A 23516-nucleotide genomic window follows, 5' to 3' on the forward strand; every position below is an offset into this window, starting at 1 on the left:
CACTATGTAGCTGTTGACCCCTAAATGCTGCATTCTTTTTTTCTTTCTGGTTTCTCTGTGTAGCTCTGGCTGTCCTGGAACTTGCTCAGGCTGGCCTTGAACTCAGACAGATCTGCCTGCCTCTGCCTCCCAAGTGCTGGGATTAAAGGCATGCACCACCACCGCCCAGCATATTCTTTTACCCAATTTGCAAGGACTACACAGTGCCTTGGCTTTTAGTTGGCAAAGCACCATTATAACTCTGTTCTTGCCCCAGCTTCAGGAGCCCCCTGCTCTTCCTGGTATAGAACTCTAAATTATTTTGACATCTTATAGAATGTATGTCCAGGCTTGTTCCTCGATGGGAAATGGCAGTGGGTAAGTTGGAAGTGACAGTGTCTGGAGCTACCCCAGGAAACTGGGAGGTGAACCCTGTTTCAGATAACAGGTCTGTCCTGTTATTTATTGGTGATATATATATATATATATATATATATATATATATATATATATATATATATATGTTATAACCCCAATAAATAACATATATGCATATGTGTTATTTATTGGGATTATTTATTGGTGAATATAGCTGGGAGATGCTGAAGTAACAGAAGAATTTTAAGAAACAGCAATTACCTGTTACGGAGGGCTGGGAGTTGAAGGCAGACAGAATCACCCAGACCCAGCCCAGGAAACTACTGCTGGGCTGCCGCTCTGTGCCTTGGAGCTCTTTAACTGCCTGAGGATTGGGTGGCTTGGGGCTGGCCCCAGGAGGTCAGGGATGTGGTCCCTACAGTTAAGTCCCAGCCTCGGGCTTTTTTTTTGTTTCTTTGAGGGTTGGGCAGAGTCGTGTCTGCTGATGGACCAGTGTCTCTAGGTGAGACGGAAGCCCAAGGGAGACAGAAAGAGGGCAGAGATTCATAGGATCGGTAGAAGTGCCTAGGGAGATAGAAATACCTGGGGAAGAGAGGACCTTCTAAGGGTGACAATGGCCCCTGCGGAAAGAGCCACAGTGGACTGAAGAAGTGGCTCCTTATCTCTTGGAGCTAGTCGGGTGGACCACGATGGGGCCAGTTGGGAATAGTGTGTGGAGTTGGATTTTGGTCATAGCAGGATACTTTCCATTTTGGTACCCGGGGGTGTGGGGGAGACTCAGGTTGGGCCAGCAGGAGCACAAACAAGGCCGAAGGTCTGGGAAGGGCGGAGCACACCCAGCAGGGTGGAGTGAGGTAGGAAGGGCCGACTGACACACATGCGCAGTCTCTCGCTCCACCCCTCTAGTTCAGGCCTACGGTTCTGCAGGGGTGGGAACCAGGGTGCGGGTGCGGACTCGGTTTTTTGGCACTCGGACGGAATCTAGGGTGCGTAGCGGGCTGGCTGTAGTTCCTGGGCGGAGAGCGCTGGTGTCTGGGTCTGTGCAGTCCGGGCTGTGGCCTATCGAGTGATTGATTGCACAGGTCAGGTGCGGGCTGCGTTGTCTGAGAATGCAAATAGTTGGTCCTCCTTGACGTCACAGCACGTGGCGCATGCGCACGCTTTTGCGCAGGTAGTGGTGTTTTTCCCTCTCAGGTATGGCGGAAGCAGCAGCAACCGAATAGAGCGAGCCTTCAGGTGGAAGGCGGCCTCTTCTGGATAGCTACCAGTGTGCGGGTCCGTTCCCTTCCCTTTCCTCCTTTAAGCCATTTTTGTTGATTACCCAAGTTTTGTAAAACGTGTAGCAGAGTATTAGGTAAAGGGTAAAACTCGCCTTTCAACGGTGTTTGGGTGCACAGTTCCGGGGTACCTTCTTTTTTTCGTGCAAAAGTTAAAATACATTTCCCAAGAGAGTCAGCACCAACCACAGGTATACACACTCAGTGGAGTCTCGGGACTGTAAGACTGCAGGGCGAAACATTAAGAACCGAGCCCTCCTAAGAATCCAGTCCTCTGCATCCTGAAGCCCCAAGCCACCCTGTTCCTCTAGACCAGTGATTCTCAGTATTCCATAAAGCTGGGACCCTTTAATATAGTTCCTCATGTTGCCGAGAACCCCAACCATAAAACGTTTTCCAAGCTACTTCGTAATCAATTTTGTTACTGTTAGGAATCGCAATATGGAAATCTGATGTACTGGGTATCTAATATGTGACCCTCTCTTCAAGGGTTCTCGACCCACAGGTTGAGGACCGCTGCTGTAGGCAGCTGTGTGTAGGTGACTTCAGATGTGGTGGAGAGGCTACTGCGGGGCTTTCTCACTGCTTCGTTGGTTATGAGTCTCAAATTCAATCTTCCCACCCCTCTCTCAAGAGCAGGAGCAATGGTGCTCCATCTGGTGCCCAGATGGTCTGCAAGGCTCTTCTGGGCATCTTCAGGATGGAGGAGGATCTACACCCAGGGGTCTTCGGTGAGGTTGAAGAGGCTGGGTTACCCTCGGGGTGTGTACAGCCGCTTGGCTTGCAGAGCGTACTCCGCGGCCCCTGGCAGCCCAGAGGTGATGCTGACCCCGGAGCGATACCCGGTGCAACGGCTGCCGTTTTCTACTGTGTCTGAGGAGGACTTGGCTGCATTTGAATGCATCATACCTGGCAGAGTTATCACAGATCCAGAGCAACTGCAGGCATGCAATGTGGACTGGCTGAAGACCGTCCGGGGTGAGTCAGGACCCGGGCAGTGGAGTAAGAGATCAAAGCGCAGGAAAACAGCGCAGGGGAGGGGAACAGATTCCTTGTCAGTTTGCCTCACGTGGCTTTGATGACACCACCAAGGTCTTCTGAGAATAAAATAGGCAGACTAAAAAGTGAAACACTTGGTTAAAGTGAGCGCTTGTGAACACTGCTGCCTGCATCTGCTCAGCTTCTGCTTAGCCTCACCAAAGGCATCCCTCCCAGTTCTAGAAGCCTTGAGTCCCGGAGCAGGTGTGCTCTCTGCAGGCTCTAGGAGAGGGTCCTTCCTGCCACTGTGAACTTCCGGTGACCCCAGGTGTTGCTGGTAAACTCCCCCCAGGGTCTGCTTCTGTCTTTATCCTTGCCTCTTCTTTTTTGTTTTTGTTTTTGTTGTTGTTGTCTTGTTTTGTTTTTGTTTTTTTGACAGCCCTGTCTTGAGACTCTCTCTGTAGACCAGGCTGACCCCAAACTCATAGAGCTCCATCTGCCTCTGTCTCCTTAGTGCTGGGATTAGTGCTTGCCTCCGCCACCGCCAAACGCCATCTTCTTCTGTTTTTAAAAAAGAAAGGATTTGTGTGTGTGTGTGTGTGTGTGTGTGTGTGTGTGTGTGAGAGAGAGAGAGAGAGAGAGAGAGAGAGAGAGAGAGAACGTGCAAATACTCTTGGAAGCCAGAAGAGGGTATTGGACCTCCTGGAGTTACAGTCACATGTAGTTGTGAGCCATCTTATGTGGGTGCCGAGAATCAAACTGGGGTTCTCTGCAAAAGCAGCAGGTGCTCTTGGTCCTTGAGCCATCTCTCAGACTCCTCTTCTATCTTACAGAAACTCTTGTCGGTGTATTTAGGGTCCACTTAGTCCAAGATGATCTTAATGGGAGTTTTTGTTTTGTTTTGTTTTGTTTTTAAAAAGGGATGTGTATATATGTATGTCTATATGTTGAGAGTGGATTTTGTACATTTGGATGCAGTACATGTGAAAGCCAGAAGGTGGCATCGGATCTCCAGGAGCTTCCAAGTGGGGGTTCTGAAATCAAACTAGGCCCCTGTACTGCTCTTACCTACTCAGCCATCTCCAGCTCTTATCTTGTCATGAGCCTATGTCTGTATTGGGTATGGAGGGGGGGTAGGCTCCTGCCCCTGTGGGTAGCCTTCCTCTGGCTTGGCTGGGTCCTTTCCAGCTAGACTTTCCTCTGGGTTTGGCATTTCTCTGTACTGTCTTGGTGGTTTTGAGCCCCTTGTTTCTTGTTTGTTTGTTTGTTTGTTTTGTTTTTTTGTTTGTTTGTTTTTGTTTTTGTTGTTGTTGTTGTTGTTGAGCTCCTTAGCCACTAGCTCCTAGTTTTATCAGTTTCTAGTTAGAAGGGTCGCCGCATATGACAAGAGTAGACTCTTTCTGTTGTTACTCTGCCTGCTATGAGCAGGCCCCTTGCTAGGCGCCCGAATGTCTGTTGGGAAACCCACGGCAGACTTGATTTCTTGCTCACCTTCAACAGCAGTACTCATAGCATTGAGCTCATTCATGCAGGCAGGAATGGCTGAACACCCTGAACACAGCCAGCAGAAATTCCACTGGTGACCAGGGTCCCTGAGCTAGGACAGCCAGCCTACTCAGAAAAGGTGTTCTTCTGATGAGAAGCCATGTGTCCTTCAGAATCACAGGGCTAGAGGATATGTAGAGCTTGAGTCTTAGGGTGACATGGTGAGAGAACGGAGCTGCTCCAGAATGGTTCTGCAGCTACCACTGCCTTAGGGTTCCTGGGAATGCTGGGAGGGTTCCCAGAAGCTTGGCTGTGCTGGGTGGCTGTGGCTACAAATGCTGCCCCAAGCTTAGAGATACCCAATGGCCACTGGGTATCAGACAGACTAGGCCAGTAAAAAGTGAAGAAGGCAATGTTAGCATTCTATCTAAACTCCACCCCACAGTTACCTGGCAACAGCCAGACAGGCCTGGCCCACTATAAAAGGGGCTGCTTGTCCCCTCCTTCCTCTCTTGTTCTCTTGATCTCTTGGTTCTCTCTTGTTTTTGCAAGAGAGCCCTCCCCCATTCCCTTCCTTCCTCATTCCCTTCCCTTCCCCCTCTCTCCATGTACTCATGACCATGGTTGGCCTCCACTTCTCTACTCTCTCCCTCTCTCTGCCTTTCTCTGCCTCTACTACCCTCTTAACTCCCCTCCCCATACCCTGAATAAACTCTTTTCTACACTATACCATTGTGTGGCTGGTCCCTTAGGGGGAAGGTATGCCTTGGCATGGGCCTGCTGAGACATCCCCTTCCCCCATATCTCACCACACCCCCATAGAACATATTCTACCTCTCTTTATCTTTTTATAAACACATCAGTCATGAAAGGCCTAGAAAGGAGATTTGGTTTGGGGGACAGGTGTCAGTGAGTAGAATGCTGTAGGAAGCGAATCCCATCTCCACTGGAACCTAAGATAAGGTGGACAGATAGATCTATGTGCCAGTTTTTCAGCCACTGTACTAGTTGGTTAAGGAAGGAGAGTCTGTGTTAAAAGCAGCAGGCAGTTTGAGGAACACCAGGATGTTTTCAAGTCTCGAGGGTTTCTCGAGTCTGTTGAGAAGCCCAGTCTGCCGAGAAGCCCAACAGAGTTCATTGCACATTGATGCTGAAACCACCTTCTCTCCCCGAAGATCAGGTGTGAGGGACTGTGGGCTCTAGCAGTTGCTATAGTGATCCAGCTGTTGTATATTCCCTAGGCAGGCCCAGAACCCTTTGACATCTTCCTCTTGTGCTCGAGTGGCCGTGGGTCTGGTGGCCATGCTGGCCACCTCACTGAGGAAGAGCAAATGCTGCAGAGGATGTTCTTTCGGATAAGCTACAGTGGAGGGCGGGCACGGGGAGAGGAAGGATTGCGACTGAGCCACTTCCCTCTGCGGGGGCTGACAAGTCTGTTCTCTTGTCACAGGCTGTAGTAAGGTGTTGCTGAGACCCCAGACCTCAGAGGAAGTCTCCCAGATTCTTAGGTAAGAGGAGGTCTCCGACATTCTCCGGTAAGGAGATGTCTGCAGACGGGGTGCCTTACAACCACCATGGGCTACATTCATACCTACCTGTTAGAAGATAGGGGTTTAGGGCATCTCTTTCTCTGGATCCGCATCTATAAGAATACCACCTGAAGCATGCTTCACAGGCATAGGCCAAGGGCTGATGGGTTGGGCTCCGAACTCAGCATGCGGAGGAGGTGAGGGTGGTGGAGGTATAGATGGCGTGCTGACTCTTACAAAGATTCTGAGAGAGCTCTGAAGGCACTAGAATTAGGTCACATGTACCACTTCCACAAGACCCCGAGACGGCATCAGCCTCCCTTCCCCTATGTACAGCTTTGGGATGGATTCTCTCATAGACTTCTTCATGGGGTACTGGGGAAGAGCTCCTGCCAAAGCCATGGCAGAAAGGCCTGGGAAGGAGATCTGGTTTGGGAGAACAATGTCAGCTTGGTAGCATGTCCTTTGGGGATAGTCATATGGGCATAGGGATGCTGGCTTGCTATCGACACTATGTTTGCCCCAGGCATTGCTATAAGAGGAACTTGGCTGTGAACCCACAGGGTGGGAACACTGGCATGGTCGGCGGCAGTGTCCCTGTCTTTGATGAAGTCATCCTGTCCACGGCCCTCATGAATCAAGTCATCAGCTTTCACGATGTATCTGGTAAGCTTGTGTGTCCTGTGTGCCCTGAACTTCTCTGTCCGTCCTACTGCCAGATGAGGTTGTCTTTCCTTGGTAGCACTGAGACTGTGGTTAGGCTAGAAGTGCATTCAGACAGTCGTGTGTGCTCGTGTGTATGTGAGGTCGTGGCTGGGGGTGTGCTGGTGACCTTCCCAGCATCTATAGGGTTCCCAGGTCTGGAAGGAAGGCAGCGATGGGGCATTGGTGGTTGTGGTGGCAGGAGTTGTGTTGGCTGTGGCAAAAGAAGCTGACTTTTGGTAATATTTACCTTTCTTAAATCCTTGGTTATTCTGGGGCCAGAAGCCAACAGCTTCAGGCAATTAATACCTGTTGCTCAACACCAGGGAATTAAAGATGCATTGCTAGTGCTCTTTCCTCTGGCAAGGGAGCTCTTGACTCTATCTGAGCCAGAGAGAAAAAGGAAAAAAATAGATGTCCCTCACGCAGACACATACACACCAGGCCAGTGTGTGTGTGTGTGTGTGTGTGTGTATGTGTGTTGAAGCAGAAAATGACCACACCCATACATTTGGATGGATGGATGGATGAAGGAAAGATGGATGGATGGATGGATGGATGGATGGATGGATGGGGCAGAGTTCCCCAAGCCACTAACTATATTTCTTTTCTCTGGCATTTTTATACCTTCTTAGACAAAAGTTCTTTAGAAAATTATCTCACGGATAAAATATTACACAAAAGGGGAGCTACAGAAGGATGTTGATATTAAGTAAGGCACTGTTTCATTCTGTAAGCTCATTAGAAGTTCAAAGCAACAGTTTCACGTGGACTTGCCTTATCAGAGTGCACACCTGTGGCTCCGTCCTTGGACCTGACTTAGAATGAGTCTTTTTCCTTGATCACAAATGTGTCCCAAGCCTGTTTCTCCTTTTAGTGTAATTATGAAAGCTTATTTTATTTCTTATTATGCAGCCTTTACTTATTATTATGAGGAGTGGGCACATTCTATTCTTTTTTTTCCTTTTTTCTTTTCTTTTCTTTCTTTCTTTCTTTGTTTTTTTTTTCGTGACAGGGTTTCTCTGTGTAGCCCTGGCTGTCCTGGAACTCACTCTGTAGACCAGGCTGGCCTCGAACTCAGAAATCCGCCTGCCTCTGCCTCCCAAGTGCTGGTGCACATTCTGTTCTTGATTGTAATTTTGTTATATCTTTCTAGCAAACAACTAAAAACCATCTCTTAAAACTTTCTTCCTAAGATTATTTGAATCAAATCAGGAATTCTATAAAATCATTAATTCATCTAGACAGCATTAATTCATGAAAGTTCATCTTTATGTTGATCTACAGGAAGTCTGCTCAATAGGGTGGGCTACTGCCCAGGAATCATTCGGCTATCTATGTAAGAGTGACAGGAAAGCCATCCTGAGATGAAGTCTCTTGGGACCTTGCCTCTCAGAGCTCACCCATCTTAGGCCATGCAGAAAGATGGGCCCCCTCCAGGAAGGCCACCTGCTAGCCTTAGTCTTTCCAGATAGCTCCTGTCAGGGACAGAACTGGCAGCTGTATCAAGGACATCCTCTGTGTGCTGTAAGTCACTAGGTGGCTCACACAGTGGGCATATCACACAAGTCCCATTTGTATCCAGTCCTTGCTACGGCAGCTCTTCCTGGACATGCATGGCCATCCAGCAGCACCTTTGAAGAGGTCTCTTCTGTACTGAAACTGGATAGCTGTGTGGAGGACTGCAGCCTGCAGTTGTCAGCAATATCCTCACCACCTCAAAGTATCTAGACATTGTAACTCAGGAGCCCAGTGCTCTGCAGGCGGAGGCACTGCTTGATAACAGACCTTTCTTGTCCTCCCTCCTCTTAACCATATGAGAAACTTCTCCATGTTTGCCCTTCTCATTTTTCTTGTTTTATATTGTAATTACAAAGGAGTGTTTTTATTTTGTCTAGACAGAAGGGATTTTCTCTGTGGAGAACATTCCTTCTGGGAGGTTCTTACCCGCAGGGGAGTTTGAGGTTTCTCAGCAGTGAGAGTTCTCATATCCTTAGAAAGCCAGAGGTTCTTGGTGACTCGGTTGCTCTCTGTAGGAATCCTGGTTTGCCAGGCAGGCTGTGTTCTGGAGGAGCTGAGCAGGTACGTGCAGGAGCGCGACTTCATCATGCCACTGGACTTGGGAGCGAAGGGCAGCTGCCACATCGGGGGCAATGTGGCCACAAATGCTGGTGGCCTGAGATTCCTGCGATATGGCTCTCTTCGAGGGACTGTCTTGGGCCTGGAAGTGGTGAGCCGGATTCTAAAGGGGTGCAAAGCCTGGCCCGGGGATGTCCTAGCTTCAGTCTGAGGCTGTTGTCTTGGCAGTGGTGTAGAATGTGAGGTTATTTTGTTGTGTGTATATCCATCCCAGGTTAGGGACCCTATTGTAATGGTTTTTTAGGAGCTTCAGGGACATGTGGAATTCACATAGGAGCCACCGGGGGACACTTTTTGCCAACGGGGGACACTTTTCTCGAGCAGTGACACACTACTTATACCTGACTTTCAGAAATTGGAGAATGACGAAGGTTAGCTAAAACCAACTTAGTATGGAGTTACACCCCTGCCAGCTCACCTTGGGGACCCTGGAGTTCCCATTCCTGAACTGTGTTTCTCATTGATGTGGTAAAATGACTGATAGACGGAACTAGAGGGAAGAAGGGCTTACTCTGACTCTCTCTTAGAGAGGATACAGTCCATCAAGCTGGGGGAAGGATGCTCACACACAGGAGTGTGAGCCATGGTAGGGGAAGGATGCTCGCACGCAGGAGTGTGAGCCAAGGCTGGGGAGGATGCTTGCAGGAGTGTGAGCCTGATACAGTCCATCAAGGCGGGGGAAGGATGTTCACACGCAGGAGTGTGAGCCAAGGCAGGGGAATGATGCTCACATGCAGGAGTGTGAGCCTGATACAGTCCATCAAGGCGGGGGAAGGATGCTCGCCGGGAGTGTGAGGGAGCTGCTTACATTGTGTCAGGAAGCAGAAGATCGATTCTGGCTCACGCCATTTTAGTCAAGCTGGGGGCTGTTGATTGTCCACGTTCAAGGTGGATTTTTTCCACCTCAGTTCAATATTTCTGGAAACACCCACATAGACACTACAGGCCTATGGTGATGTAAAGACCTGTCCCCACCTCTCCCTCCCTTCTTCTCCCTTCTTTCCTTCCTCCCCTCCACCCTTGTGTGTGTGTGTGTGTGTGTGTGAGTGAGTGATGCTGAATATCTTTTATCTATTATTCTTTATCTTCTTTTCTGAGACAAAGTCACTTATTGAATTTGGAGCTCACTGATTGACTAGACTGGTTGGCCAATGATCCTCCTTTCTCTGCCTCCCAAAGCTAAGATTATAGGCACAAGTAGATATTCAGGTGCCCCCCCCAACCCCATTTGTTACTTGTTTTATTTATTGAGTCAGGGCTTCACTGTGTCACCCTGGCTGCCCTGGAACTCTGATATGCCTTGACTAGCTCAGTGGTTGGGCACCTCTAAACTTCCCCCAAGACTAGCAAAAAACACTTCTCTCTGGTATTTCTGAGTTAACATCTTTCAAAATCTATATTTCTTTCCTTTTTTTTTAATTTTTATTTTTTTTCAAGACAGGGTTTCTCTGTGTAGTCCCGGCTGTCCTGAAACTCACTCTGTATACCAGGCTGGCCTCAAATTTAGAAATCCACCTGCCTCTGCCTCCCAAGTGCTGGGATTAAAGGTGTGCACCACCACTGCCCAGCTCCCAAAATCTATATTTCATCTCTGCTTCCCCAGACCCAGTCAGGGAAGTGACCTTTAGGGCCACTTTCCTGGATTCTTAATGGCAGTGGGTCTTTAAGTTTCATCTTTTTGCTTCTCTATCATGGGGATTCTCCTCCTCTTTCTCCCCTCCCCCCAGCCCCCAGTCCCTTGCTTGTGCAGTCTCCCTGCCCAGCCATTGGTTGTATGACAATTGTTTGTTACCAATTGAAGCCAGTGGGGGCAGGGACCATCGGTCTGGAAGTGTGGCTTTTGAGAGTCCAAATAAGACAAAGCATTAGAAACAATTCCCAACAGAGACCCTCCCTCCTGCTTCAGTCTCCCGAGTGCTGGGATTAAAGACATGTCTCATACATATTTACTTCATGCGTGTGTACATAGCATGGCACACAGGTGAAGGTCAGAGGACAGACTGTGGGCATTGGTTCTCTATTTCTGCCACATGGATCGTAGGGATTGAACTGCTTTGTCAGGCTTAGTGGCAGGTGCCCTTAGCCGCTGAGCCATCTCACAAGCTCTAGCCCCGGCTTTTTATGTGGGTGCTAGAAATCAGGACTCAAGTCCTCTGCTTGTGCAGCAAATTTTTTTACCCACTGAGCCATCTCCCCTGCTCCTGGTTTTCTATTGGTAAAGTCGACAGTGAAGACTAACTCACTTTATCACATCTATTGCTGGGTTCTAAGGGTAGAGCCTCTGTCCTATTTACCAGGTAACCAGAGCAAATGTAAAACCATGCTTTATCCAGCAAGTCCCCGTGTCCCAGGGAGTCTGTTTTCTCGTTGGCTATCTATTATTGTTGTTGTTGTTATTATTATTATTATCATTATTATATTTACTATCATGGAAATTCAGTACAACTTCTGACTTGAAGTATTAGCCAACAAGCGTACAATATGGGAACCAGCAATGCCTTTATGACTGAGGGCCTCAGAGGTAGCGGAACCTGAAGGCCGGGCTGTTCTCTGCTGTTCGGTCCTCCCAGCTGTGCTCCCCCTATCTCCAGCTGTATTATTTGTTCCCCTTTCATGGCTTCCAGCCTCTTAGGTGTGTTCCCTGTCCCCAAGCTGTGTTGGCTGCTCCCAGCTCTGTAGGTGTTTTGCTTCTCCCAGACCCATTTCCTGTCCTTTGCAGCTGTGCTTCTGGTTCACCCAGTCTGTGCTCCCTGCTCTTCCTAGCTGTGCTCCTCACTTGCACCAGCTCCCTGCCCTCCGCAGGTGTGCACTCGGCCTGAGTGGCTTTTTCCGCCAGTAGCCAGACAGTGAACTTCTTGGCTTAAGATTTGGTTGGGGGATCCTTGTTCTAGCAGGAAGAAAAGTCATCCTCTGAGTCTGGTTTATCCACTCCAGGTTCCATTCATTCCCAGGCTTCATCCTGAGTCAAATGGGGGTGGGATGGGCAGGGTGGGTAAGGCTTTATAACTGGCTACTTTTGGGGGGATATTTGGAGTTGGGTCAGCATTTCCAGAGAAGGGAAGGGTGGCCAATGCAGGAAGGCCCGACTCTTTCCTCTTGCCAGGTACTCGCTGATGGGACCATCCTGAACTGCCTGACCTCTCTGAGGAAGGACAACACAGGCTATGACCTGAAGCAGATGTTCATTGGGTCAGAGGGCACCCTGGGAGTCATCACTGCTGTGTCCATTGTGTGCCCACCCAGGCCCAAGGCTGTGAACGTGGCTTTCCTTGGTAGGTCCCTCAACTTGGTTCTGAGCCAGATAGTGGAGAATGGGCAGCTGCTCTGGACATGTCGGTGTGAGGCTGGAATAAGAGGAGCCCATTGCTCCTTTTTTTTTTTTTAAGATTAATTTATTATTTATTTATTATAAGTACACTGTAGCTGTCTTCAGATGCACCAGAAGAGAGCATTAGATCTCATTAAGGGTGGTTTGTGAGCCACCACGTGGTTGCTGGGATCTGAACTCAGGACCTTCGGAAGAGCAGTCAGTGCTCTTACCCCCTGATCCATCTCGCCAGCCCTCCTGTTGTGTCCCTTTATTCTCTTTATTTATTTTAGTTTGTGTGGATGTGTAGGTATACATTTATGTGTGTGCTGTGACAGTCAGAGGCCAATACCCAAGGTTGGCCACCTTGTTGTTTGAGACAGGGCTTTTTATTGTCCCGGTAATCATTGATTAGGCTAAGCTAGCCAGCCAGTGAGCCCCAGGATCCACCTGTCTTTAATCCCTCAGTGCAGGAATTCAGGATGTGCACACCGTGCCTGGCTTTTCTTTTCTTTTCTTTCTTTTGCTTTCTTTACTTTCTTCTCTTCCTCCTCTTCCTTCTCTTTCTCTTTCCCCTCTTCTTCCTCTTCCTCCTCCTCCTCTTCTTTTGTTTGTATGTAGTTTTACCTGTGTGTATGTCATTAGGCCTGTATGTATGTCTGTGCACCACTCGCATGCAATGCCTTTGGAGCCTAGAAGGAGTCAGGTTTCCTGGAACTATGGTTACAGGTAGCTGTGAGCCACCACGTGGATGCTGGGAACGGAACCCAGGTGCTCTGGAAAGAGCAGCCAGTGTGCTTAACCTCTGAGCCGTCTCTCCAGCCCCCATGCTTGGCTTTTCAAGTGGGCACTGAGGATCAGAGCCAGGTCCTTATGGTTGGACAGCCAGCACATGAAAAAGGCTTCCATCTCTCCAGCCCCAGGTACTCGGTCTTCAAAGGCTCTGTCAGAGCATTGTTTACGAGCCATTTCTTTAATTCTTCATCGGTCTGCACCAGGTGCTTCTCAGTCTCTTGACTAGAAATGCAACCAGGAGCATTAGAGGACCTGGTTTCTCATAGTGTCATGCCTGAGTGTTCTGAGCTACCTTGAGTTGTACTCAGAGCCTTGTTTTGAATTATTTGTTTGGTTCCTAGAATCCTAGGGTAAGGGTGGTTTCCTTTGGGAGGGGGTTGTGTTGCTATTGCTAGGTACTCTGGGATCTTCTAAAGTCTAGGAATGTCATCTCCTACCACGGGGTTTCTGGACCTGTGGATGCATTCCCCCAGTTTCTTTCTGCATCCATACTTGAGGGGCAGCCATGCTGGGGCTGTGCTGTGGTCCCCAAGCCCTGTAGCACTGCAGGGATCTTAGATGTCCATCGATGAGTACTTGATACATTTCTGACATCAAGTGAGACCTTACTGCAGACAGGAGGGAGGAATGACCCATTTCTGACAGCTCTTGGTCTGCCCCCCACCCCCGATTCCTTTTGCCACTCTGAGTGCCTCATGGCAGCTCTTAGGCATAGTTTCAGATCTAGAGACCTTGAAATATACTTGTGGGCTGATCTGTGGAGTGTTTCCTGGAGCACCAAGCCATTCATTCATAGTCACCCCACTTGTCCGTGTGAGTTGGGTTGATGCTGAGAAGGGGGGGACCTGGCCAGGTGGCGGGGCAAGCCCTGGGTTCCGATGTCCTTCACCCCGTGGTGCCTGATGCCCCGTGTCTCATTGCAGGCTGCCCTGGATTTACTGAGGTCCTGCAGACCTTCCGCACCTGCAAGGGGATGCTGGGTGAGATCCTGTCTGCATTTGAGTTTATGGATACCGAATGCATGCAGTTGGTTGGACAGCACCTTCAGCTGACCAACCCAGTACGAGGTATCTACCCCTGTGCAGCACGGCTACACTGTCTTGCTGCTTCAACACTGTGAGGCATGTCGGTTGGCTCGGAGGTGCGGGCAGTGGAATGTCTCAGGAGCGTGGGTGGCCAGGGGGCACTGCGTCATTGGTGGTGGGCCATGGGTCATTGTGTGTGGGAAAGCTCTGCTGTCTTTAACACTTGCATTCAGTCTGTAGTAAGATGAACTTGTGTTATGGGATGGGTAGGTTAGTAATACACCATTAGCTTTTTGAAAGTTTAAGCAGTAAGTTCTTGCGATAGAAATTGCAGCCTTTAGCATGAGGTAGTCATGTCTGAGGTGTTCATCCACCAACAAGTGGCCTTTCCTCGGGGCTCTGGAGTCTGTAAGAAGAGACAAGCCAGCTCTTAGAGCACACAGCTGCCTTGCTGTGCCAGCCCTTCCCGCATCAGGCTGTTGGGAGATACAGAACTGGACCCAGGCATGAGGCTAAACGAGCAGGGTGGGGCTTCCTGCAGAGGGTCACCTTTGGCCTGTTTCTCTGTCAGCAGAAAACTTTTATTTAACCCATGTGAAATTTAGCGTGCCCGAATGTTTCTGTTCTGTTGGCCACCTCGAGCATTCAGGAAGAGCTGTCTTTACCATGCAACCTGGATGAGAGTGGTTCTAACTCTGAATGCTGTCAGATGGGACTGGGGCTCACCCTGCACCTCCCGCTTCCTTTCAGAGAGTCCATTCTACGTCCTGGTGGAGACCTCAGGCTCCAGTGCAGGACACGATTCTGAGAAGCTGACCAATGTCCTGGAGCAGGTGCTGAACTCTGGCCTGGTGACAGATGGCACTATGGCTACCGACCAGAGGAAAGTCCAGGTGCTGTAGCCCTATTTTCCTCTTCCTTCCTTCCTGTTCACCTCCTGTTCACATAGCTAGGGCCTAATCTGTCCTGCAGCAATGGGGTGTATGGCCAAGATACCACGGGCTCCCTGGTGTAGATGGGAAACCTCTTTGGAGTGAGAAAATGTATTCTTGGTATCTAGATCGTTCTCACTAACACTAAACAAGTTACCCCACACATCTCCCACCTCCAGGCTGCATGGGGACTAGATCTGCATGGCTGCCTGTGTGTTGGCGGCTATACGTTGGCTACAGCTCTCCACAGACTTGTCCAGGGGATAAGTCCAGGGGAAGAGGGTGTCTGAGGGACAGCCGTGACTGGGTTGCAGGGAAGCCATCTGGGCTCCTGGGGGACAAAGGAACCGGAGGCATTTCTGTTTGGGAGCTGTTCTTCACTTCAATTGGGAGTTTTCTTTTCTTGGTGTCTGGCCCTGGTCCTGCTGTCTGCGGTATGAAGAGCTGCCAGCAGAGGGCAGAGAGACTGCAGGGAGCTGCCAGAGTTGGTCCTTGGAGAGCAAAAAGGAGTGTGAAAAACACTGACTGCTTGAGCTGTGACCTCTGGAGTCAACCTGTTATATATTCTGTTTGATTTATTAAATCATTTTCTTTATTGTTTTGTTAGTTGGTTGGCTTTTAGGGTTTGTTGTGTTTGTTTGTTTGTTTGTTTTTGAGACAGGGTTTCTCTGTGCAGCCCTGGCTGTCCTGGAACTCACTCTGTAGACCAGGCTGACTCAGATTTGGAGATCCACCTGCCTGTGCCTCCTGAGTGCTGGGATTAAAGGTGCACACCATCGCTATCCTCGAAACCCTCGACCTGGCCAGGTTTTTTTCTGAGACAGGTTCTTATGTAGCCTCAGCTAGACTTAAACTTACTGTATAGTTCAGGGTGTCCTTGAGCTTCTGATCTCCTTCTTATACTCCATGCATGCTTAGATGTGCTTCCATGCCTGGTTCATGTGGTGCTGGTGAGAATGCCACCCACTGAGCTCCATACCAGCCCTATAGTCGGTGCCCACTGAAGTGTTACCTGTAACTAATTGCAACTGTTACTTCATACCGAAGGTATTCACGGGAATGTGGCAGCCCTTGTGGCCTGTGGATTCCGTGAGACTGTGAGAATGCCCTTATGCCACAGGTTGAGATTGGAGCTTGCAGCGATGAAAACGGTACTCTCCACCTGCTTTTGGCCTCAGCTTCCTTCTTTCAGCGTGATGTGGCACTTTTATGCTCGGTGGTGACTCTGTATCCAGTCCTGATGGCAGAGGTGCTCATTCTGAGTCCTCCAGGTCCCCACATCCCACTCATGCCTCTGCTGGGTCCCTCTGGGGTTTCCTAGAAAAGATCTGGGGGAGGCTGGAGTGTCCCAGCATCCCACTCTATACTTGTCTGGTGCTGGACTTGAATTTGGGTTAAGAAACACCCTTTTCTGGAGCTGGAGCTCAGTGAGATGACATGGCCTGCTCCCGGAATCTTTGTCTGGTGCAAGGATGGTTTTGATGTTTCTGCTGACTTCTCATGTTAGATGGGGTTCTGGGAATGCTGGGCAGGCATGCCCTCCGGTCCTTTGTTTTTTCCTCCAGAAGCCCTGAGGTTTCTTTTTCTTTTTAAATGTGTGTGTGTGTGTGTATATGTGTTTGTGTATGTGTGTTTGTGTATGTGTATGTTTATGTGTGTATGTGTGTGTATGTGTGTATGTGTGTGTGTATGTGTGTATGTGTGTGTGTATGTATGTGTGTATGTGTGTATATGTGTATGTGTGTGTATGTGTGTGTATGTGTGTGTATGTATGTGTATGTGTGTGTGTATGTATGTGTATGTATGTGTGTGTATGTGTGTGTATGTGTGTGTATGTATGTATGTGTATGTTTGTATGTGTGTGTATGTGTGTGTATATGTGTGTGTGTATGTGTGTGTATGTGTATGTGTGTGTTTATGTGTGTGTATGTATGTGTATGTGTGTGTGTTTGTGTGTATGTGTGTGTGTTTGTGTGTATGTGTGTGTGTATGTGTGTATGTGTGTGTGTATGTGTGTGTATGTATGTGTGTAAGTGTGTGTGTGTATGTGTGTATATGTGTGTGTATGAGTGTGTATGTGTATATGTGTGTGTATGTGTGTGTGTATGTGTGTGTGTGTGTGTGTGTGTGTGTGTGTATTGTGGTGTTGGGGGTTTATGCTGCAGCAAATGTGTTGAGGTCTGGACAGTCTTTGGGAGTTGGGTCTCTTTGTTTACTCTAGGGAGTGAGTAAGGTTGTCAGGTTTGCATAGCAAAGGCTTTAACCCACTGAGCTGGCCCAGCCATGGGTTTTCTGACGTGGCCTAGGAAGGTGTGCCTGTGTGGATCTAAAGACATCCTGAGTGTCACAGGTTTGAGGAGGCTGCCTCGCATGACTTTCCCAGGAAGACATAAAGATGTGTTTACTCCAGATGAGGCAGGTACAGATAGACCAAAGAGAGTCAAGCCTGGCTTGGCAAGAGAGTTCATGAGGATTGCTTATAGGAGCATGTCTGACTCTCAGGAAAGCAAATGCCTCAGAAGGTCAGAACCACTTGTGTGCTAAGCATCTATCTATGCAAATGAAACATCTACTTATGCAAATGAAGCATCTATCTATGCAAATTAGTGTTGAGACATCGGGTGGTCCTTAGCTTAGATAACGTTAGGAGCAAACAAGAGTCTGGGAACATTAAGATTTTTTTTTTAAGATTTATTCGTCTTTATTTTACATGTGTGAGCTGTGCCTGCATGCACACACACATGCACATACACACATATACATTATAGGTATTTACACTGCATCGCACCCTGTGCCTGTAGAGGCCAAACAGAAGAGGATGCTGGATCCCTGGAACCTACAGACTGTTAGCCACAGTATGGTTGGACAGAGCCTGGGTCCTCTGCAATAGTTGTTCCTAACCACTCAATCATCTCTCTAGCCTGAGTTTGCTTTCACGGGAGATTCTGTTGTTCCTCATTGTGACACTGTTAGACATAGGTATTGTATCTCACTTACTATCTGCCTCCCTTTCCACCTTCAGTGCGTCCATCTGTCCTTCTTTCCTTCCTTCCTTCCTTCTTCCCATGGGTCCCTTCCTTGCCCTAGAAAGCTCTTCTTCTGCTTCCATACCACATGTATATATGTATACATACAGTTAAATATAGACTCTACCTATAAGAGAAAAATTTTTTTTGCTTGTTTTTTTGAGACAAGGTTTCTCTGTGTAGCCCTGGCTATTCTGGAACTCCCTCTATAAACCAAGCTGGCCTTCTGCTGGGATTAAAGAAGTGCATTTCCATCAGCCACCACTGGCTGGCAGTAGTCTATCTTTTTTTTTTTTTTTTTTTTTTTTTTTTTTTTTTTTTTTTTTTTGGTTTTTCGAGACAGGGTTTCTCTGTATAGCTCTGGCTGTCCTGGAACTCACTCTGTAGACCAAGCTGGCCTCAAACTCAGAAATCTGCTTGCCTCTGCCTCTCAAGTGCTGGGATTAAAAGCACGTGCCACCACCGCCTGGCTATATAGTCGTCCCAGCATTGTCACAGAGCTGGTCCCTCCGACAGCCCAGTTGGCCTTTGTACTTCTGGACCCCCTGCCCACTTCTGTGGAGACCTGGGTTAAAGCAGCGCTATTTCAGGAGCCCGGGCCCAGGAGCCCTGGCGTGGTGTGGCTCTGACTGTGTGCTCTCACTATCACAGATGCTGTGGGCCTTACGGGAAAGGATCACAGAGGCGCTCAGTCGTGATGGCTACGTGTTCAAGTATGACTTATCCCTCCCTGTGGAGCGGCTCTATGACCTTGTGATCGACCTACGTACCCGCCTTGGCCCTCGTGCCAAGCATGTGGTGGGATATGGGCACCTGGGTGAGCAAACATGTCCACCTGTCCCTGTGAGCGGCACAGCTCCACTGCGGTGAACTGAATTAATTTAAAGATGTTAAAGACAGCCTCGGAGGCATTGAAGCACATTGGGTGTCACACTAAAGGGGGAAAGCTTAACTTGCCCTTGAATTAATTCAACCAAGCACAAGCTAAAGTTTGAATTCCTGTGTCTGTTGTGTGTCTGCCTATGCCTGCCTGATATCTTTGATTTTGCTATTTAGCTGCCTGTCCCTAGCAAAGAACTTTAATCTGTCTTTACTGAACAGCCCAGGAGAGGTCACGTGAGGAAGGAACGAGGGATAATTTACAGAAATCTTTAACAGAATTTTACAAGCGATTGGATTATTCACTCCAGTTTACCCCTCCGGGCCCCAAACCGCTCAGTTCGTAAGCAGACGGAACTGTAAATATACATTATCAAGTTATATTGATTCCAACCTTTATGGCAGATATTTGTTGCTCAAGGTTGTTTTTTTCAACCGGTTTGCTGTTTTTAGCAAATGATTACCATCACGTACACACAGGCAGGACTTGCCCTCTGGGTCAGGGGCATGGAAGAGTAACAAGACTATACCTATGCATTAGCTTAGGCCATAAAAGCTGATGACACGGGGAAAGTCGAAGACAAGTAAGGTTGGCTGTTTTCTTAAAGATGGGTTCAAACAAACAGGCTTGGGTACATTAGCAGGATATCAGGCCGCTTATTTCGTCTTCTATTAATTTGGCTGTGAAGTTCAGCAAAAGTTCCATTTTCTTAGACTGTAAGAGATATTTTCTTTTTCTTTCTTTCTTTTTTTTTTTTTGGTTTTTCAAGACAGAATTTTTCTCTGTATAGCCCTGGCTGTCCTGGAACTCACTCTGTAGACCAGGCTGGCCTCGAACTCAGAAATCCACCTGCCTCTGCCTCCCAAGTACTGGGATTAAAAGTGTGCGCCACCACCGCCTGGCCAAAAGTTCCATTTTCTTAGACTGTAAGAGAGATTTTTTTAAAACTGTCTCTCTACAGTGACCCCCGTAGCTGAGCTTGTCAGTTGAGTTCTGCGGCTGAGACAGTATCATTGGACTCTAGTCCTGGCTGGTCTGGAATCCACTCTGTAGACCAGACTAGCCTCAGGCTCATGGAGATCTCTTCCTGCCTCTGCCTCCCAAGTGCTGGGATTAAAGACGTGCCCCACGACACTCTGTCATTTCGAGTACTGTTTGAAAAGCCTTTTGCTGTTTAAGGACGGTTCTCACCAGCTTGCGCTTTTAGACCCTAGGGTTCCAAGAGGAGTTCCCAGTCATTTTGGCGAGGGTTGAAAAGTAGCTCATGTGCCCAGATTACTGCTGGGCTCAAGGGGCCCAGCAGCTGCCATTCACAGACTTGGAGGGTTGAAGGAATGAGCCAGGATGGTCGGAGTGCAGTCACCTGGTTGGGGGTTGGGGGAGTGAAGTCTGAGGAGGACTCTCTGGGCAGATTTGTGGGGTCCTGCTCAGCCTAACTGTTCCCTTGTTCCCCAGGAGATGGCAACCTTCACCTGAACGTGACAGCAGAGGCCTTTAGCCAGGAGTTGCTTGGTGCCTTGGAGCCTTATGTGTATGCCTGGACAGCGGAGCAGCGGGGCAGTGTCAGTGCCGAGCACGGCCTGGGCTTCAAGAAGAAGAATGTCCTCGGCTATAGCAAGCCACCTGTGGCTATGAAGCTTATGCAACAGCTCAAGGCCATGCTGGACCCCAAAGGCATCCTGAACCCCTATAAGACTCTACCTGATCAGGCCTAACTGGAGCTTTTCAGACCTAACTAGGACCTTGGGCATGCAGGGTTGGTGGGCCCGGAGGCCTCCCAGCTGATGGCACCTGCAATAGACCAGGTTATTGACACTCACCGGCTAGGCAGGAGCCAGCTCTGAGCACCTTCTGGGCAAGGCTGCCTTTCTGTGGGGGTGAACAGAGCAGAGAGAGCTGCCTGGCCCTTCTCTGGTCTCCTACCAGTTTGTTGTGGACAGAATAAGTGGGCGGGCGGGTGGGCAGTTGCACCACTCCCAAACAGGCCAGATCTCACCAGCTCTGTGGTGGCCTGTGGAGACCTGCTTTGTTGCATCTATGTAGCAGGTAATTGTGGTCTCACTCAGCTCTGCCGACAGCCAGCTGTTCCATGGAGCTGCGATTGCTCCCCGAACCCCTTATGGCTAGCTTTGCCAAGCTGCCACCAATAACCGCCCCAGCAGATAGAAAACACTAGACAGTTTTATTATCTTAGGACTAGACAGATAACTCAGTGGCTGGGCGAGTAATTTCCTGTTCTAATCTTACCAGCTAGCTCCCTCATCTTGTTTGCCCCCCTGTCTGAGGCAGAGGCTCTAAACTCTAGGGGCGCCAAGACCTACATGTCTGCAGCTTGCTACTAGCTCCAAAGCCTGGTCCGAATTCTTCTTTCTTTCTCTCTTCCCTCTGGGACCCAAAAGTTCTATCTTTTTCCCCTTCACCTAACAATTGGCTTCTGCCTCCTTTATCGACACAATCAAGAACCAATTAGGGAATCAATACCTCTCTCAACACATCTCTAGGAAGAGTGCCATGTGGTCTCTGGGATGGATCTTTCTGGGTGGTTTTGCCATGTGGCAATGTACTCTGTGAGAACTTAAGCAGAGTTGCCCAGCCCCAGAGCAGTTACCACAATGACCCAGAATGCCACAACTCATTCCCATGGGGCTGAGTGGAATTTGCTGTCATATCAAGCAGGCCTTGGATTGGTAACTGTGGTCCACCTGACCAGGCCATTTCCTTGGGTTTTGTTTGTTTTGAGACAGAGTCTCTCTACCTAGCCCTGACTGTTCTGGAACAGATCGACCTTTAACTCACAGAGATCCGCCATGGCTCTGCCTTCGCTTCTGCCTCCCGAGATTAAAGGCTAGTGCCACTCAACACCCAGCTTCCTTGTTCTTGAAGACCTGTCTGGTTGTTAAGCAGGTTGTGGAGGGCTGTGATTGTCTGCAGAGCCTGACCTTTCTGGATATGGGATAGTCTCCCAACTGAATTGATAGGGACAACTTTCAGTCATGTGGGCTACACACTCTCCTCTAGGACTTGGTCCATCTCATGACCTGGCAGTCCAGAAGGTTGAATACACCTACCGTAATTTTTTGCTGCTATCAGTTTTCGGAAAAAAACACTTGAATTACAACCTGCTGCTGCTTAGAAAATTATTCACATACGTTGTGGCTCATTACATCTCTCCATACATTTAGTGCGCTCTGGATTCCCAATGTGTCTTCACACGCGGATTAAGAAGTTAATGTTAGGAGTGTGAGTGAGTGAGGAGTGAGAGGCGATAGCCACCCTGCCCTGTAGTGTGGTACAAATAGGTTACAGTGAATGTGGGGATCCCGGCATAGGTATGTGTCCAGCCCTTCCCGCCAGAGCCAGCCTTACTCTTGCTCCCGCTGAGTATTCTCTGGAGCTCACAGGGTGAGTGGTAGGCTGTAGTTTTTTCTCTTGACAAGCTGCGTGAAGCCCCCTTTGATTCATCCATCCCCGGGAAAGGATCACTTCTTAGGCCCACTCTAGCTTTTCTTTTGTGTCTTGAAGAGAGTACATTTTAAAGTTAGAGCCAGTGAAATACAGCAGGGCTGGTGTAGCAGCGTATAGCTGGGATACAAGCCATCCCATGTCGTTAGCACTGACCAATGCTCCCTAAAACAAGGGAGCAGTGAGTCCCACCCATCCAGAAAACCTAGTTAGAAACAGATGGGAAAATGGACTTGCTTCCAAGTCTGCTAACTGATCAATGAGCTTCCTCCGGGATCCTCAGGCCTCTGACACAGCCAGCCCCTTAATGCCTGTGGTCTCACACCTCAACACAGAGGAGTAAGCCCTAATGGTCAGAGGATGTCTCTCCCTGTGGGAGAGAGCTGTGTGGTAGTGCTTGCTTGTCATCTTGCATCCGGGAGGCAGAGGCAGGCAGATCTCTCGATTTAGAGAGTTCCAAGCCAGTCAGGGCTCCCTAGTGGGATCCTGTCTTAAAAAGCTAGAACAGGTGGCCACGAGAACTCTCTGCTCCCATCTCACACAGACAGGAAGTCTCCAGTGTGCAAGCTGGGAGAGGCTATTGTGTTTGGATTAGAAGTTTAGGATTCCACTGCTAGATGGCTTAGATAAGCCATTGCAATATGAGACATAGTTACCTAACCGGGACGGTGGGAGGAGTATACCCGGGATCAGCAGCAGCTTCTCCGTGACATGAGCAAGCATGGCCTGGAGTCTCAGCCCTAGGGAAGGTGGCTTGGGCATGGGCAGACCCTGCCCGGGACTGCAAGGGGCTATGTGGTCTTCCAGAGCATCATGCTTTACAGAAGTGGAAGGACAGATGCCGTATGAAGATGATCAGGAGCCAGTGCTTTGTATGGTTATAGACATGGAGACCTTACTGGTCCAAGTTGTGTTCTCTGGGTCCAGCACACTACCCAGTGGTGGCCACTGTAAACTGGCTCCCGACCCTGGACATGTGTGATGCCGAAGACACTGCTCTTAGCCTGGGTACCTTGGTTGCAATTCTCCATTGCTGACCATCGGGAATCTCAAAGCCTGGATTGGTAGGTGACCCGTAGGCGTTAGAAGATGACCCCTGGGCCCTAGAGGATCAGTGGGAGCAGAGAGCAAGTACAGCTGTGCTGGAGTGCAGCTACTGTTTTGAAGTCACTAACGTACGCCCTGGTGGGCTCTTTCATGGTGGTGTATCCAAGCTCTAGCCTGGTGGTGGTGTTTTTTTTTTTTCTTAAAAATGTACAGGGGGCCTAAGGTAACTATTTTTTCCCCAGCACAGCCCTTATCACTGGTTAGGGCCGGGTCTACCCTAACACAGGAATTCAAACTTTAGCTTGTGCTTGGTTGAATTAATTCAAGGGCAAGTTAAGCTTTCCCCCTTTAGTGTGACACCCAATGTGCTTCAATGCCTCCGAGGCTGTCTTTAACATGTTTAAATTAATTCAGCTCATCGCAGTGGAGCTGTGCCGCTCACAGGGGCAGGTGGACATGTTTGCTCACCCAGGTGCCCATATCCCACCACGTGCTTGTCATTTTTGCCCTAGGTCTGAGGACAGACTGGGGCATGTCCTGCAAAGACTCACAGCTAAAGAGGGCGTGGGACAGCT

General features: G+C 49.0%; 1 protein-coding gene across 10 annotated transcripts; it reads left to right on the plus strand.

Annotated features, from left to right (window-relative positions):
* Positions 1-1253: 1253 nt before the first annotated feature.
* On the plus strand, positions 1254-21550 carry D2hgdh (D-2-hydroxyglutarate dehydrogenase). Of its 10 annotated transcripts, none has more exons than XM_031368518.1 (10): positions 1254-1632; positions 2269-2612; positions 5548-5605; positions 6153-6292; positions 8365-8558; positions 11571-11739; positions 13493-13636; positions 14345-14487; positions 18204-18369; positions 19888-21550. In XM_031368518.1, the coding sequence occupies exons 2-10, from the start codon at positions 2279-2281 to the stop codon at positions 20145-20147; spliced, it is 1608 nt and encodes a 535-aa protein (XP_031224378.1). In that variant the 5' UTR covers positions 1254-1632; positions 2269-2278; the 3' UTR covers positions 20148-21550. The 10 variants fall into 10 exon arrangements, with proteins under 10 accessions (XP_031224378.1, XP_031224377.1, XP_031224384.1 ...); XM_031368517.1 differs by having other exon boundaries at positions 2274-2612; XM_031368524.1 differs by having other exon boundaries at positions 2334-2612.
* Positions 21551-23516: the final 1966 nt, after the last annotated feature.

This window comes from Mastomys coucha, unplaced genomic scaffold, assembly GCF_008632895.1.
Source record: "Mastomys coucha isolate ucsf_1 unplaced genomic scaffold, UCSF_Mcou_1 pScaffold14, whole genome shotgun sequence".
Taxonomy (NCBI): Eukaryota; Metazoa; Chordata; class Mammalia; order Rodentia; family Muridae; genus Mastomys; species Mastomys coucha.

What these genes read in the sequence shown, in the direction of transcription:
- D2hgdh (XM_031368516.1), top strand. Translation starts at nt 2,231, where the DNA reads ATGAGTCTCAAATTCAATCTTCCCACCCCTCTCTCAAGAGCAGGAGCA. An exon ending in CTGTCTTGGGCCTGGAAGTG is followed by an intron (nt 8,559 to 11,570) that starts GTGAGCCGGATT and finishes TCCTCTTGCCAG; the next exon opens with GTACTCGCTGATGGGACCAT. An exon ending in GGTGGGATATGGGCACCTGG is followed by an intron (nt 18,370 to 19,887) that starts GTGAGCAAACAT and finishes CTTGTTCCCCAG; the next exon opens with GAGATGGCAACCTTCACCTG.